Source organism: Gymnoscopelus microlampas, assembly GCF_963454915.1.
Source record: "Gymnoscopelus microlampas genome assembly, chromosome: 6".
Lineage (NCBI taxonomy): Eukaryota > Metazoa > Chordata > Actinopteri > Myctophiformes > Myctophidae > Gymnoscopelus > Gymnoscopelus microlampas.
In genome coordinates, this window is record NC_139943.1 from 32,862,043 (window position 1) to 32,878,183 (window position 16,141).

At 40.8% G+C, this 16,141-nt stretch overlaps 2 protein-coding genes and 2 long non-coding RNA genes across 6 annotated transcripts; 2 read left to right on the top strand and 2 right to left on the bottom strand.

Annotated features, from left to right (window-relative positions):
• Positions 1-346: 346 nt before the first annotated feature.
• Positions 347-2,860, bottom strand: LOC311047159. Its single transcript, XR_014600939.1, has 3 exons — positions 2,667-2,860; positions 2,503-2,571; positions 347-1,840 (listed from the first exon to the last, which is right to left on the bottom strand). It is a non-coding gene; the product is annotated as an uncharacterized lncRNA (long non-coding RNA).
• Positions 2,861-2,888: 28 nt separating this feature from the next.
• On the top strand, positions 2,889-4,757 carry LOC311047157 (uncharacterized protein). Of its 3 annotated transcripts, none has more exons than XM_084059783.1 (2): positions 2,889-4,500; positions 4,708-4,757. In XM_084059783.1, the coding sequence occupies exon 1, from the start codon at positions 3,806-3,808 to the stop codon at positions 4,490-4,492; it is 687 nt and encodes a 228-aa protein (XP_083915909.1). In that variant the 5' UTR covers positions 2,889-3,805; the 3' UTR covers positions 4,493-4,500; positions 4,708-4,757. The 3 variants fall into 3 exon arrangements, with proteins under 3 accessions (XP_083915909.1, XP_083915911.1, XP_083915910.1); XM_084059785.1 differs by lacking the exon at positions 4,708-4,757 and having other exon boundaries at positions 2,889-4,237; positions 4,289-4,549; XM_084059784.1 differs by lacking the exon at positions 4,708-4,757 and having other exon boundaries at positions 2,889-3,955; positions 4,007-4,549.
• Positions 4,413-5,252, bottom strand: LOC311047160. The gene is made up of 3 exons (XR_014600940.1): positions 5,220-5,252; positions 4,693-4,846; positions 4,413-4,550 (listed from the first exon to the last, which is right to left on the bottom strand). It is a non-coding gene; the product is annotated as an uncharacterized lncRNA (long non-coding RNA).
• An 839-nt stretch (positions 5,253-6,091) lies between these two features.
• On the top strand, positions 6,092-8,702 carry etfbkmt (electron transfer flavoprotein subunit beta lysine methyltransferase). Its single transcript, XM_084060208.1, has 3 exons — positions 6,092-6,562; positions 7,147-7,277; positions 7,864-8,702. Exons 1-3 carry the CDS (start codon positions 6,273-6,275, stop codon positions 8,211-8,213), a joined length of 771 nt encoding a protein of 256 aa, XP_083916334.1. The 5' UTR covers positions 6,092-6,272; the 3' UTR covers positions 8,214-8,702.
• The last annotated feature ends 7,439 nt before the right edge of the window (positions 8,703-16,141 follow it).

The following is a 16,141-nucleotide window of genomic DNA, read 5'->3' on the forward strand; positions in this document are numbered from 1 at the left end:
GTGTTGTGTCTCCATACATACTTACAGAGATAACTCAAAAGGCTATTGATTCCCGCAGCTGTGTCCAGAAACCTAATTTCAACAATGGTCTAAAGAGGTCAACAGAGGTCAAAAGAGGCCATAGAGAGGCCCTCTCCAGCATTACTTGCCGCAGGCTGATGAGAGCATTGAAAGAAGCAATGATATAGTAGGAAGAAACAATAAATGCATAAGCCACACCTTGTGTGACCTCAAATAACTGATAGATGTTGTTTACTTAACTTACATAAAACCACAAGGCCAGTTACTGGAAAATCAAAGATAGAGAAGTGAGAATCACAAAAACCAAAGTGTTTGTGTGGCAGGATGTTACATCATTTCCATAGAACCCATATGGGTGTGGAGAGGGAGGTACAATGTAGGCAATAATGGGCAGCTCTAAAAGTGAGCCTTGAAAAGGGCTGCACAGCATGTCAAATCGGGCTTTCCACCCCAAAGGACCATGTACTGTACCTAACTTCTGCCTAGTGCCTTGCACACTCTACCCAATTCTTTGGTAGTTAGCTGGTACTTAAGGGAAAGTGCCTTCAGCAGTTGGTACTAGGTAGCCTAGTCCCTGTAAAGGTTTTAGAATGCTCATGTGAGCACGGTGACCGCCCATGGGTCCAACAGCCCTTTATTTCAAAAACCCCAATAGTCCGAAAAAGGTTAGTGTGAGGTTAGGGTTAGGGTTTTGCTTAGTAATAATGTGCGCTGTCGGACCAACGGTGCTTCGGAATAAAGAGCCATCATTGAGAAGCGCCGGCGCAACGTTCTCTCACCTATCTCCCAAACGAAGGAATAAGGATCAGACATGTAAGGGAAAGAATTGAAGGGTAATGTTTGTGATTATTATTTTTATTTGGGTTGTTAATGAAATCATGAATTATTACTTTATTGGCCGTCTTATCAATTGCTAAAAGCTGTATTGCAAATTTCATTTTTACATAAAATAATATCTTGCATTTGTAACCAAAGCATAGTTATCAAATGGATCATCACAAAGATGTCAAAACTTTCCAAATAAATATGAACCAAAACTGATTTAATCATTAGGTTATTATCATCAATAACTCGGGTACCATCACCGGTCAACTTCAAATTTGGCGTTATGCTGCCGATGACCTGGGATGTGTTGAGCCTAGTGGGAATTAGATCGGACCAGTGGTTGTCCAGAACCGAAAATCCACAAATGTCACCCCATTCGGATGCTATCAATGCATTGAGTGGGACATTATCACATTTTATCAAACCATTGAATGGGCGAAGTAGGCGACATACTGACCTACCCGCGATTTATGAGACCATTCATTGGGTGTGATCAGGACATACTGACCTACCGACGGAGACGACTTATATAAAGTTACGTTTCGGACCATGTCGGAAGCGCGCAGTCTCAAGTGAACTGGAGCCACGTGAAGCACCACCGAGCGAGCTAAAGCGAGTGAGTTGCCGGGCTGAACGTTGCGACGTTCGCTTGAGCCTACTCAGCGCGGTCCAAGTTATGTACCGATAGGCACAGAATTGTGAATTATGTTGTGGGGACTGCTCTGCCTCCGGGTAGGTCAGTATCTCCTGATTACGCCCAATTAATGGTCTGATAAATCGCGGGTAGGTCAGTATGTCGCCTACTCACCCATTCAATGGTCTGATAAAACGTGATAATGTCCCATTCAATGCATTGATAGCATTCGAAGCCGGTGATATCTGTCTGTGGGTCTGTGGAGGAGGCACTGAATCATTGTGCGTGTGTGGAGGGGGTGTAGGCGATGGTAGGTGTTGCGCTCCACCTCTGTCTGCAATTGGAGATATGGTACAGGAGCTGTGAACATAAAACATGAGTCATAACAAAAACCTGTTGGCTTGATAATAGCTCTCTATCATCAACTTGGAACAAAGACAGTGTCACAGTCAAAGGATCTTTCATTCTATAACCTTCACATTTGTCCTGCAAATAACATGCAAATAACATACACAGTATTGTATGTAGGTATTGTTGCGTCGGATTAAGATAACAGTATTTACTGTTTAACTGTCAAGCTGGCATGTCAACATGGAGCACACCTCCAACTGATTTTGTGAGTGAAGTGAGAGATACCGTTGCATAGCTGTGCTTCACATCTAGCGGTGGCCTAAAGGTTAGAGGAGCGCATTTGTTGCTGGAAGGTTCCCGGTTTGATTCCCTGGACCGGCAGGATAAATCTGGGTGGGGAAGTGAATGGCACCACTTAGCCCTCGCCCAAAACCACTGAAGTGCCCTTGAGCAAGGCACGGAACCCCCAACTGGTCCAGTGAAGCTACTCAGAGGCCAACCAACAGTATAAGACTGTGGTTGTACTCAGCTCCCTGGTTTTAATGTGTGTGTGTCTGTCTGTGTGTGTCTATGTGCAAGGCGTTGCTGAAAATGAGCACTTGTGCTCAGCTACTACCCTGGGTAAATAAAGCAAAACTGAAGGAGGGAATTCGAATATAGCTTATACTTGCCTCCAAAATTGCCACCAATGCCATTCCCTCTGGCTGCTCCATCTCACAAGTCTTCGCAAGGTCAGGTTCCTTTACATCAAGGGAGTGAGATATATTTTACCTAATGGCTTAGTACATGTCAACACAAGTTTCTTGGCTCTGTAAAAATGTTGTCTATTTCTTACCATGGTGAGCTCATCATGTTTTCTCTTCCTGGGGATCCTCAAAAACAGTGGCACACTTCTGCTGTTAATCTGTCTGGCTACCTGTTGTCTCTCCACTGTGAAGGGGGGCAAACCTTCATCCATGGCTGTAGTAAATCAAATCAATAAAAAATTACATTGCTGACACAGATTATTGCTAATATCTTGAAACTATCTTGATTTCTTTTTTACAAGAATCGTACCCTTCAACGTGAAGATACCAACAGTGTGCACCACCACAATTGACAATTGAGGTCAAATCGGTTCCATCAGGTGGATATTATTCACTGTCCTCAGTACTGTGACCTTCAGGATCCGATGTCTCAAACACATCACTGTCTGTACTTCTGACCTTCAGGAACAGCTCAGGTTGGGTCTGGTTCAAGTGCCACTTTGCAATTGACTTGTGAGGACAGGAATTATTTGGTTTTGAGCATGGGCAATGCCAAGCATTTCTTTTTTTGTCATAACATACAGCCACTCTCCCTAACCGAGAATAATATGAGGTGCATGGTTCCAGTACTGAGACATATATTCTCGATGCTCCACTGCAAAATTTGACCTCTTTACTCAGTGGGCTGTTCTCCGACTCTGCTTTCTTCTTTCTGGCGAGACACATGTTCTTTGCGTTATCAGAAATCCACTTTCTTATGACCATATCTGACAGAACTTCTTCCTTCAGTGTGATGTCTGGTTCGGATGAAACAGGGCAGTACAATAACGACCTCAGATGGATGCACTGAAACCCCATTAGGCCACTACTTCTGGCAAATTCTGAAACCTGCTTGCATTTCTCTAGCTCACAGATAACTTGGTGGTTGTTTCCCCAGGTGCACTTCTGTACATGTATGGGGTTTCTCAGACCAGAAAAGGTTCTTCCAACAGCAAAAATGCCCTTATTTTGGTCTAAGCATTGGGATGGAAGATGGCGATTAGCAGTGATGTCTGGAGTTGATAATGTGTGACGTCTATCAATGTGCATCTTGAGGTTTTTCTGGTTTAAAATCAAATTACAGAAAGGGCATGTCGTTCTTTTGGGGCTTGACTTGAGTACTTTGTTGCTACTGACGCCGTTGAGTGGAGTGGAGGCTACAGAGGCTGTGGCTGAGTGACGTCTTTCAATGTGGATCTTGAGGTTTTTCTTGTTTAAAATCAAATTACAGAAAGGGCATGTCGTTCTTTTGAGGCTTGACGTGAGTAAATTGCTGCTACTGGTGCATTGGGGTGTAGTGGAGGCTACAGAGGCTGTGGCAACATTGGAGGCTGCAGAGGTGACCATGGAGGCTGTGGAGGCGACCATGGAGGCTGCAGGGGCTGAGGAGGAGACCATGGAGGCTGTAGAGGCTGAGGAGGAGACCATGGAGGCTGTAGAGGCTGAGGAGGAGACCATGGACGCTGTAGAGGCAACCATGGAGGCTGGAGAGGCTGTGGAGGAGACCATGGAGGCTGGAGAGGCTGTGGAGGAGACCATGGAGGCTGCAGAGGCTGTGGAGGAGACCATGGAGGCTGCAGAGGCTGTGGAGGAGACCATGGAGGCTGCAGGGGCTGTGGAGGTGACCATGGAGGCTGTAGAGGCAACCATGGAGGCTACAGGGGCTGTGGAGGTGACCATGGAGGCTGTAGAGGCAACCATGGAGGCTGCAGGGGCTGTGGAGGTGACCATGGAGGCTGTAGTAGAGGCAACCATGGAGGCTGCAGGGGCTGTGGAGGTGACCATGGAAGCTGCAGACGTGGGCGTGGAGCCTGCGCCTGTGCACTGCTGCACATGTTTCAAAATACATGGCTGGGTTCTAGTCTCCCCACAATAGCAGCAGTGGTAATGGGAGGTTTTTATACACCCTCTGTAGCATCTGTACATTTTATAACCTACAAAGAGAAATACAGTTTACAAACACAATCAGTCAAAATAATATGAGTTAGAAATAGTGAATTAGTTAGACTAAGTAACATCAGTCAACAATTTGTACATTTTGGAAGATCTGCAATTTTTTTTTAGAATAACAAATACCTCCATGTTTAACAGTCATCCTTTCGTGGGTCTGCTGATGTGCCGCTATATAGGCGTACTCCCCCACTTTGCAGCAGAACCTGCATCTGCAGTTCTTTGGGCCTTCAAAAATGGGTTTTGGTAAGGCATCACCCATACAAATATTTGGGTGAATCTGGAAGCAAATGAGGACATTTATTTTTTTATTCCAGTATTCAAACTGTTACTATTTGCATTTTCAACAGCATGGATATAAATGACAGAAACCGTTAATATCATTACTTTTTTTGTGATTTATATTATTGGATTTGGAATTGTTCTTTATGTTTGTGAATTATACAACTAAAAGGGAACACATTTACATTATTTTTCGTATTTTTAGCATCATGCAAATCACTGGTTAGCATTTAATACCACAAACAACGTGAAACTATTGTTAACTTTAATAACACTAAACGGTCAGTAGAGTAGACTGTCTTCGGTAACGAGACAATCACGTGTTGTGAAAAATGGCATATTTCAATATAAACATCTGGAAAATACTATACCGTTCTCTCCACGCGTTCCACCATCTTGTGAGTGTCATCTGACGCAGTTGTTCTATGAGTTCCGCCCCCTATGGGTTCCGCCCCCTAGAATACTGCGGTCAAGTTCTTCTTCTTCATGTAGTTTCCGGCAGACTGGATGCCTTACGGCACATTGCTGCCTCCCACAGGTCACCTATTTGCACATTAACAGAAGTTGACTCAAAGACGAAGGTTCTTTCCAAACAAAATATCATTTATAGACCACAATTTAGGAACCACAAACAAATGCTATAAAATAAAACCTACATAAAAAATATAAATAATAATACAATTCTAAAAAATAAAAACACTTAAAAAATGTATTACATTCAGTGCCAGTGGTCATTGTAAAAACATAGACAATCAGTGGTCCTCAGACTGACCTAAATAAGAGCAATGGTGACAAGACAAGAGCACTGCTCTAACTACTAGCCCTAGATTGGCTGTGATATTACATAATGTAATATCACTGCCATTCTAGGGCTATGCTTTCTAACCTGCCCTGCTGGGTGACATATCAAAGGGTGGCATCGTGAAGATTGCACTGCAGTCCTCCACACCCACACAATAAATACATGCTCTCTCTACAAACCACTACAGTAAGCATAAAAAAAATTGAATAATTAATTGCTCTCAAATAAATTATTATTATTATTATTATTATTATTATTATTATTATTATTATTATTATTATTTATCGAGTCTAGTGAAAGTGAAACAGATAGCACGGTTGAGGGCGTCAACAAACGGAACCAATGTTTGCATTACTTTTAGAGCAGCACGACCGCTGGACCACATGTCCCCTGGTATTATACATCCGTGTGGAAACAAACAACACAACCTTAATGATTAACTAACGGGAAGGAAAATAAAAGCCTGGAGGTCGAGGCTACTAACTAACTAACTGTACATTTACACTTATATCCTGATTAGTCAGCTTTGTTACATACCACGGTATAATGCAAATGTGTTTTCTCCTCACTTTTAGTTTTAAACATAATTTCGAAGTGGCTGCTCTGCTCTGCTTTTGTAAAGATGTTGGGACTTATAAAACCGCAAAGTGTCAGTCGTTGCGTTTCAACGCTCGTCAGAGCATTCAGCACAAACCGGAATAAGTGCTTCCTTCAGTGCTATAATACTGATCATGATATTAGGACATTTATTCTCGACAATACAGAGATAGTGGAAGGACGAAACCTAACACCAGAGATCAAGTTGAGATTGTTCACTCCAAACTGTCGATTTTGGCATGCAAGACCAGAGCTTTGGCCTTTCTCAGACCCATTCTGGGCAATATACTGGCCAGGGGGACAGGCATTGACCAGGTACTATGTGAGTGAACTCACAAGCAGTGTGCTAAGTTACTCTATTAACCAGTTATCACTTTTAGGTATCAGACAAGCAGTGGTGGACAGTAGCTAAGTACACTTGACTTGTGAGTACTGTAATTGGTACATTTTTGGAGTATTCATTTATTTTTAGCAAGCACATGACTTTCACTCCACTACATTTCAAATATAAATATTACACTTCTGTTCTGATTCTCACACTACATTTCTAGGAACGGACTCTTGGGATCTGAACTTAAACAAAAATATCTTATGAATTAACAACTTATAGTGAAAATAGCCAATCTACGAGCTCACAATGCTTCGCACCTCGAAGCGTTGTGAGCTATGAGCTATTCTCACATTTTTTTTTGACAATTTCAGATTTATTTCAATTTTTTGAGAGGTATAAATGTTAAAAATGTCAACACAACAATGCATTACGTTTAAAAAGAAAATGTACTTTGTCATTTTTAATACTTGAGTATTTACATGAGGATATACTTACTATCCACCACTGCAGACAAGACAATTGCCCTGATATCTTCTAACACAAGTATTTTCATATGCCACCTCTCCAGATACCTCTTGAATAATCCCGGAGTGTCTCGGGGCAAGAGAGTGTTGGATCTGGGGAGTGGCTGTGGAGCTTCAGCCATTGCTGCCAAACTGTGTGGTGCAGCACATGTTGTTGCAAATGACATCGACACTGGTGAGGCATCAACACATTACCTAAATTCTTTGTCCATCGACTCGTTTATTTGCAGTCCCCATTTAGGGGTGCAACAGTTAATCGAACTAATCGGTTAGTCCGATTTGGAAATAGAAGATCTTCAAGTCCACAACTTGGCACAATGCAACACGTTGTGAGCTTGTAGATCGCTATATTTGTTGTACGACAAAGTATAAAATATAAGTGGTTAATCAGACTAATCGATTTAGAAGATTATAAAAATCAGAATTTTTCACTTATGTTTTTATAATTATATTAAAAAAATCCCTTCTCGATTAGTCGACAAATTAAAACACATATATATATATATATCAATAGAATAATCACTAGTCCCCAAAACATAAATAAAATCTCACTAGGATTTGTATTTGATTAATTATTATCAAAACAGAAATGGATCTACATCACCTACTATAGGAGCACAATGGAGACAAGTCCCTAGGACTTGTTTGTGTTTATCCTTTTAGCCTAAATGTCTGACTGTACCTCTTACTGTTTACATTTCGGACAAATAAAGTATTCAATCAATCAATCAATCAATCAAAAACCTGTCATTTCATTCCAGTTGCCATCGTTGCTATCCAAATGAACTGTGCGCTAAATGCTGTGGAACCACTCACTTGTGTGACTGACAATATGATTGGTTCAGAGCTGGCAGACTATGACCTCATTCTTCTGGGAGACATGTTCTATGAGGAGGCCCTAGCAGATAGCCTTCATAGCTGGTTGGATCACTGCATCAAAACACATGGCACCCAGGTTTTGATTGGAGACCCAGGGAGAGCTCCACTGGAGGGACACAGGATTAAAAAGCTGCTCCGTCAACTGGCCCAGTTTGAGCTGCCTGAGTCTGTCAGAGAAGAGAACTATGGCCTCACCTGTAGTACTGTTTGGTACTACAGCCCGGAACTCTAAACGTTACTCTCGTTCCTGTCCTTACTGAAGGTAATCAGACCTTTATTGCGACAAACAGAGACATCACTATTAGTCCATGAGCCAGACAAGATTTCATTATCGAAAGAGTGGGCAAAACCATACCTATATTAAATTGTTTATAGGGTCAATATAAGTAAATAAATATATGATAACCTTTCCACAGGAGCAGCTTTTTCATATTTATCACACATTTTGTTATTTTCCCCATACGCACATGACAGGTGAAAAAACATTTTAAAAATAGTTATCATAATGGAACGTCCCCAGTTGATTACTTAAATGAAGACAATGATTTATCGTATTACAAGTTTTCTGAAATTGTATATTTAAATATGCAAATTAGGCATTAGGAAAATATGCCCGAATTTGCATAACTTTCCAGAATCAACATTGGAACATTGGACAAAGCCAGTCAACATTCTTATTTCATTTTGTTAAGATGTTGGAGTCAAAGGTTTTTAACGAGGGAATATTCAATATCTGGCTCAATTTTGGGTCTCTGGCTCATGAACTAAATACCTAATTTGCATATTTAAATATACAATTTCAGAAAACTTGTAATACGATAAATCATTGTCTTCATGTAAGTAATCAACTGGGGAAGTTTCATTATGATAACTATTTTTAAAATGTTTTTTTCACCTGTCATGTACGTATGGGGAAAATAACAAAATGTGTGATAAATATGAAAAAGCTGCTCCTGTGGAAAGGTTATCATGTATTTATTTACTTATATTGACCCTATAAACAATTTAATATTGGTATGGTTTTGCCCACTCTTTCGATAATCATTGCTCAATTTTGGGGCTCTGGCTCATGGACTATATGGCCATGTGAGGTGTCATCCTAATTTATTTTTCTGGTGATGCATTTACAGCCTGTGGCCTATTACTGAATCACTGTCTCTGAATCACCTCTTTTAGTATGCACTTTCAACCGGCATCCTGTTTCCTGATTTTCATTGAAAAGGTATTTTTATGTCAATGATGCCTAGAGGTCCTTTCCCAGATTGGGAGCCTGGACATATTTGAATATTAAACATCAGGATAAACATATATTGAATATGTATATTCCAAGTGTCCTGGGTACAAATGAGACGTAAAAACAGGAGATGTATAATATCACATTGTAGTTCATTGGCAAGACAGCAGAGGGCAGCCATGCTCCATTAGAGTGACATTTCATGTTCTACATTCTAATGACTTACACCTAAATCAACTACATAGTTGACATACTAATGTTGAATAGATCCAACATTGTCATACTATCTACCTGTATTAAGAAGAAATGGGTTGCTTGTAGACGAATATCATACACTAGTCACCTAAAATACTAGTATATGCTCACAACAACGCATCGCAACATAGATGTAGATCGGCTATTAGACCCTCCAGAAAAACGCGGGCAAAAATCCTTGATTATGCGGGCTAAAACTCTTGATTATGCGGGCTAAAATCCTTGATTTTACGATTAAATATGCAGGTTCTTTTGCAATTTTATGCGGTGAAATTGCGGGAAGTTGTGAAATATGCGGCAATATGCGAAATATGCGATATGAGAAAAATGCAAAATATGTGAAAAGTTGTGAAATATACAATGCGAAGCGCATACTATGCGATGCGATGCAGCCTTTTTGAAAAAACGTAACCCCTGCATAATTCTGCGCCAAATTCTGCGATCGCATAATCGCATTTTTCTGGGGGGTCTAGGCTATCTTCGGCAAAGAATGGAAAAAAAGGAATGGACCTAGTAGATGGACCTTAGTTGACTGGGGGACCGCAGTCGAATAATAATTTAGGGTTTAAGTGGTTAACTCCCCTAAATGCAGAGTCTGTATGTAGAAAATGGATTTGATTAACAACCCCTCTACCTTAGAGATTTGTTGGATAACACAAAACAAAAGTGTTGAGACAGGATGACTGGCTTCAGGAAAATGACTTGCAACAGGTGATTTTACATAATTTCTCTAGCATTTCTTTATGTTCCATGTGATCTTAAAAGGCATGTTTGTTTTTCCTGTGTATGCAACCTGCATGATGAGAGAAGGTATATAACTCCAGCAGATGTACATTTAAGGCCTTCTTTAACTAGTACAGTGCTGGTACACTTGCTATGCACCCCATGTCTATAATGAGTTATAGCCTACTTAGAAGCTGGAACATAGGGGTTCTGAAAGAAGTACCTGGTACCAGGGGTAACCGGAACGGTCGGCACCAATATCTACTCGCCCCCAGTCAAATTCTGGCAACCGAAACGGTCGTACTAGGTATTTCTGGCCACTGATTTTTTTTTTAGTGGGTTATTTGCTTCAGTGAAGGGAGTTCATTGAGCCTATGCTACAGTATGTATGATCACTACAGTATGTATTTGTTGTCATGTAGTAGACACTCTATTTTAAGGATGCTTAATAACATAAGCTTTATACCTGTCGTCGACTGCTCTGAGGTTGCCGGAATTTGACTGGGGGCGAGTAGGTATTGGTGCGACCGTTCTTGTTTTCGTACTAGGTACTTTGGCCCTAGCATCACTGTAGTGTTTGGTTCATCTCATAATAGGTGAGCATTCTGCAAAAATGGGCAAACATTAGGTGAAAATAACCGACCTACAAACTCACAATGCGTTTTAACACGACGGGTTGTGACATTAACAAGTCTCTTGAAAGGGGGAGGTGTACGGAGGGAAAAGAATGACATAAGTGCTAAATACTTATATAGATATCCTTATATCCTTATATAGATATACTTATATAAATATCATCATGATTTGTGTGCATGGGGAACTCATTTGAAACAAGCTCAGTGCTTTTATGAGTCTTCCAGTTTAGTAGACCTTGTATTGTGAATTTGTACTTCCATGTACTGTTGTTCTCATGTCTTACTAAATAAAGTACATCAATCAATCAAGCACTTTTCCATCCCACACTCTTTATTGTGGTACCCTTACACTGTATGGACTTAGCAAATTTGTATACATGGCTGTGTCATTTTCTCTCTCTGTAAGGATTCTTTCAACTAGCAACATTTAAGTACAGCTGTACATTGCAATATCACAGTAACATGAAGACTAAGTATCAACAGAACTACAACCTTTGCAAAGAACAAATGTAAATCAGTCACATGTGAGCGGATCGACTATCCATCTAGTTTTTACAATTGCAAAATAGAATGAATTGCCCATGGGGATAAATAAAGGAATCTGAAATCTGAATCAATAGTGATCTTGAGTATAGCCCTTCAACTTGGGTCATGTAATTTATGGCACATATGCATTCAGACACAAACATGTGCACACAATAATAGCAACAGATGATTGCATTTCCCTTTTGAATGGCAAGGACTAGTGGAGGCTGTTCTACCCATTGTTGAAAGCATTCAAGGGTCTTCAACCAGCATCAAGTAAAATATTACATTGCTTTATTCCACTTCCGCCAGTCTGAAGAGAAAAGGGAGAAAACATGACAGAGTTGGGTACAGAATAATCTGTCATGTCTTAATCTTGAACTCTACCACTCATGGAGCCACAGATACTGTGCGGTGTTAATTTTGTCTACTAAATGACTATAACCTCACCTAAAGGCTACAACCGAACGGGATTGTAGCCCTAGGGTTAATCCGGCCCTGGGTAAGATGGTGTGTTTATTTTTACTTAATACAAAGCATGCAAGCTAAAGAAATCATCTCTGATCTGTAGGACTATTGATTAGAGAAGTGAATGATCTAGTAGTTGCTCATCTTAGTTCATCATTTTAAATATTGTTTTACATGCTGAATAAGTGTACTGTCACACACCAGGCTGGGTGAGGGTAGTAAGTAACCCAGTACTTTCAAGTACTATCAGACATATTCAAAAAGGATGGCAAAGCACGCAGAAGGGCAAGTTATAACAAGTTTATTTCCCCCAAAGTATCAAGTGTACATGTGGCAAAAACAAAGGAGACCAATCGTCTCCTTAGAGACTCGAAGCTGCACACCTCTCCCAGCAGACAACAGAATGACAGAGAGTGAGCAGCTCACCCCTATATAGCCCCATGGCCCCTCCCACCAGAACGAACCAAATAATTAGGGGGATTTCTGATACTGTCACCAGTGTTCCTCTTCAACACCTGTTACAAAACCTTGTCCTCAGACAAGATGGTTTGGCCCAAATTAGCATGATCAGTGATTACAGGTGCGTCTCCTGACAACCCTATAAATTGGCCTGAACCCCAACCTGACTCTTTTAGGATCCAGTGAAGAGCCATGGTGAGAGAGAGAATGGTGGTCTGTTTGTCCATACAACCTACCAATTGTGCACCGTTGGCAGGCCATGTGTCAAAACAGTGACAGTGTGTGGTCACACTGTCACAGTACTTAAATTGAAACAAATATTTACTGAAAAGAAGAATGCATGTTTGAGAATCATTTAAAACCATGCATTACACTTACAGTAACTATACTTGTATCAGGCCTACTACACTAAGGGGGCAATGTGGGATTCTAATACTCTATTCTATTCATGAAAATGAAATAAATAAGTTGAGTGAGAAGATGGCAGCCAGGTGAATGGGGCTGGCCGGTCACTGCTATTGACACCGGGAGCTCCCAGCAGGGGAGGAAAGTACTTTGCGAGCTAGCCAGATGTATGGAGGATCGACCTGACTGGAGACGCCGCTGTATAGGGCTCATCCGGGGATGAACTAGATGGAGAGCGGCTCTATCTCTATCCATGGGTTCCAAAGTTTGACCTTGCTATCACTTACACAACTGATGAAGTCAAGTAGAAGACGGCTCAAGGTAGGAAACTTTCTTTTTTCTTTCTTTTTTTGCTGCTGCTGCTTGTGTTGTATGCTGTGTGTATACTAATGTGATTCAAGCTGTTGTACTATTGCTGTCATTTTGGGACCCAATGGCCCAGCATGTTCAGTGGCTGTTTCTGGCTCTTGAATGCTGATCTGCTGTCTGAATCTGTAGTCTGTGTGTTGTGTCTGCTGTTGAAGGCAGTGAGTTGTAACGGGTAACAGTATACCACCGTGTATGTGGCTCTTGGTCACTTCAATTATCCTATGTGTGACTTTGCTATTTCCTTTTAAGTTCAAGCTAGAGGTTTTGGGCTTTGACATAACAGCCATCAATTCAAAATGTTCATTTATCTGTGTTGTGGCTACTGTTGAAAGTTGTGATCTGTGACAGGGTGGCTGACTATTTGTTCATGACTGGCTTGGTGGCAACTGGAAACACCTCCTCTGTCTATGTAGGCTAGGCTTATTCCTGATGGCCATTATTCATTCTTTCTTTCTCTCTCTCTCTCTCTCTCTCTTTCTTTTTAGAATGTATTTTCTGTGTCTTATATTGACCGATGTTTGAGTGAAACAAATGCAGTAAATTTAGCTTGAGTTTTTATCGACTAAAACTAGACTAAAACAACGTATAAAAATGCCTAAAATGTGATTAAAACTAATAAGCATTTGTATCCAAAAGAGTAAGACTAAATCTAAATTAGCTGCCAAAATTAACACTGATATTGTGTCTGTTACCAAAATAAACACTCCTAAATCAAAATAACAAATTATATGCTGTTTAAATTACAAACCGTTATCTTTTTAACCACATGTACCCTAGCTAGCGTCCCCATTTCGGGTATGTTATTGTATCATGTGAACGTTCAGCAAAAACAGGCAAACATTTGGCGAAAATAGGTGTCTATTTTCACTAGTTATGTAAATGGTAAGGCATCCACACAGGGAAAGTAAATTCTGTTCTCTCAGATGACAATATCTAATATGTTAGGTCTGTTGCAGAGAAGAGTGAGTTGATTGATTGATTGATTGATGGATGCAGACTTGAAGTTACGTTAAAGGAGGTAAAGGTATTTACTTGGGCTGTTAAGATTATAAACAGCAGACAGCAGCACCCTGTCAGCTGTCGACCACTTAAACTGGGTCTTTGAAATATGCAATCTCAGTCTCCTGGACATGGCTCCAGTGAACCTCATTACTGTTGCTCCAAAAGGCTGCCTGAATCAGGCCTTGGTATTGCATCAACTTCATCTGCGGAGTGACTGGAGTCAGTTCCCGCCAAACCCTGATGGACTGTAGCCATGTATAAACAGCCCTCAAGCAGATCTGTGTGAACGCTGTTCCAGTGACATGTTGGGACTGCTGAGCCAAGTGGCAATAGACAGATGGAGGCAGAAACCAATTTGTTGCACCTTCTCCAGCATCTCGGTGCCCGCATCAAAAGGCAACACCTTATTAGAGGCTGAGAACATAAGGGGTCAAGTCATTACAGCTGTACGGTCTGATGCTGGAATGATAAACATCATGAACACACCAAGTATCAGCTGTTTACTAGTAGTTTATACTCATTTTGATGTGCCAGGAAGCCTGTTTATTTCAAGTCTATGCAATACAAGTATTTCACAGTCAGCATAAAACCTCAATCACATCAAGTTGAACTGTTTAATTAGTGTCAAAGATTCAATTCAATTATAGGGCCAATTCACAAGATGTACGACACTTTAAATACTATGGAGCAGAGGACCGACATTGCCACCCCACCCACCCTGAGCAAGCAATTTTTGAACAGTAGCAAGGAAAACTCCCTTTTAATGAGAAGAACCCTTGGGCAGAACCAGGCTCTACGGTGGGTTGGGTAGCCATGTGCCTTGACCATGTCGGGGAGAAAGACAGGGGGAGACACTTTTTGAATTTAATTGAATTGAGACAAAGAGAGACACGGAGAGAGACAGAAAAGCGAAAGCAGCAACAACAGTAACAACAATAAAGACAATTGTGACAGCACAGGCTCAAAGGAAGGACGGATGACAGCCAAGGTTTTTAGATCACAGAGTTATTTCCGTGGAGCCGCCTGCCATGAATTCATTGTAAAAGTTACCCGTGGAAATAAAAGCAAGAAATGAGTGCAGATAAAAACATCTCATAACAGAGACTCTGTCTCTCCTTATGAATGTGAGAGAGGGGAAGGCAGATTGATCCTTTACAGAGGCGTGTAGTCACACCTATAGCTCTGAGTTTGACTCAGACCATGTGGTTGCTTCAGAATCAGCTTTATTGTCACATCACAGGTTTACAGAAGTAAAAAAGTGGGTGAAATTCGTTTTCGTGCATAGTTCCCATCGTATTATTTCCATAGAAAAAAGAAAGGGGAAAGAAAGGAAGGTTAACCCATTAAACCCGGGAAACCCATAATGCCGGGAAAGCATCTGTGTCATTTTAAATTTTATATATATTATATTTTTCTGAAAACTCTTAGGATTTAGAACATTGGTTTAGAACAGTGGTTCTCAAAAATAGCAGATATACAAGCTCACAGCGCGTCACTTCGTGCCACTCTGCAAGCTTGTATATTTTCTCTTCTGGGGGTCCCTGGCATAAAACCATTTCATATGGGGTTCCGTGGCTATATCAATTTGGGGGTCCTTGACACAAACAATTTTGAGAACTATTGATTTAGAAGGCATTTTAGGCAGGCCCAGTTTCCCGATGGTGGCATACCTATTTCCTGTTCTGATTAATTTCCCCATAGCTAGTTTTTTTTTTTAATTATTATTATTCTTTTTTTTTACTTGGCAGCAGATTTGAAATACATAATGTAGTAGCCAATCAAACAAACCTATGGGAAAATGAACCGATGGAGATGGAATGGAGGAGGGGGATGGAGAGGGAGGAGAGAGGGTGGAGGTAGGGAGTGTTGCGGAAGCCACTTTGAAAGTGTAGCTTGTAAAGCTAAAGTAGTTCACCATGGCAGTAGTTCAAACAAACTACATTTCTACCCCTGGACAAATGTAGTTTGTAAAACTACAACTGCATAGTAAAAGTAGTTCCAACTACTTTTTTTCCCAGCATTAAATTGAGAATGTACATGTGGTGTATATGAAACAAAATATAATAGCCTACAAAAAAACTCACA

Bases quoted from the DNA above. Each gene is read 5' to 3' on its own strand.
- LOC311047157 (XM_084059783.1), top strand. From the start codon at position 3,806: ATGTGGATCTTGAGGTTTTTCTTGTTTAAAATCAAATTACAGAAAGGG.
- etfbkmt (XM_084060208.1), top strand. From the start codon at position 6,273: ATGTTGGGACTTATAAAACCGCAAAGTGTCAGTCGTTGCGTTTCAACG. The intron at 6,563-7,146 runs GTACTATGTGAG...CCACCTCTCCAG, and splicing joins GGGGGACAGGCATTGACCAG to ATACCTCTTGAATAATCCCG. The intron at 7,278-7,863 runs GTGAGGCATCAA...ATTTCATTCCAG, and splicing joins TGCAAATGACATCGACACTG to TTGCCATCGTTGCTATCCAA.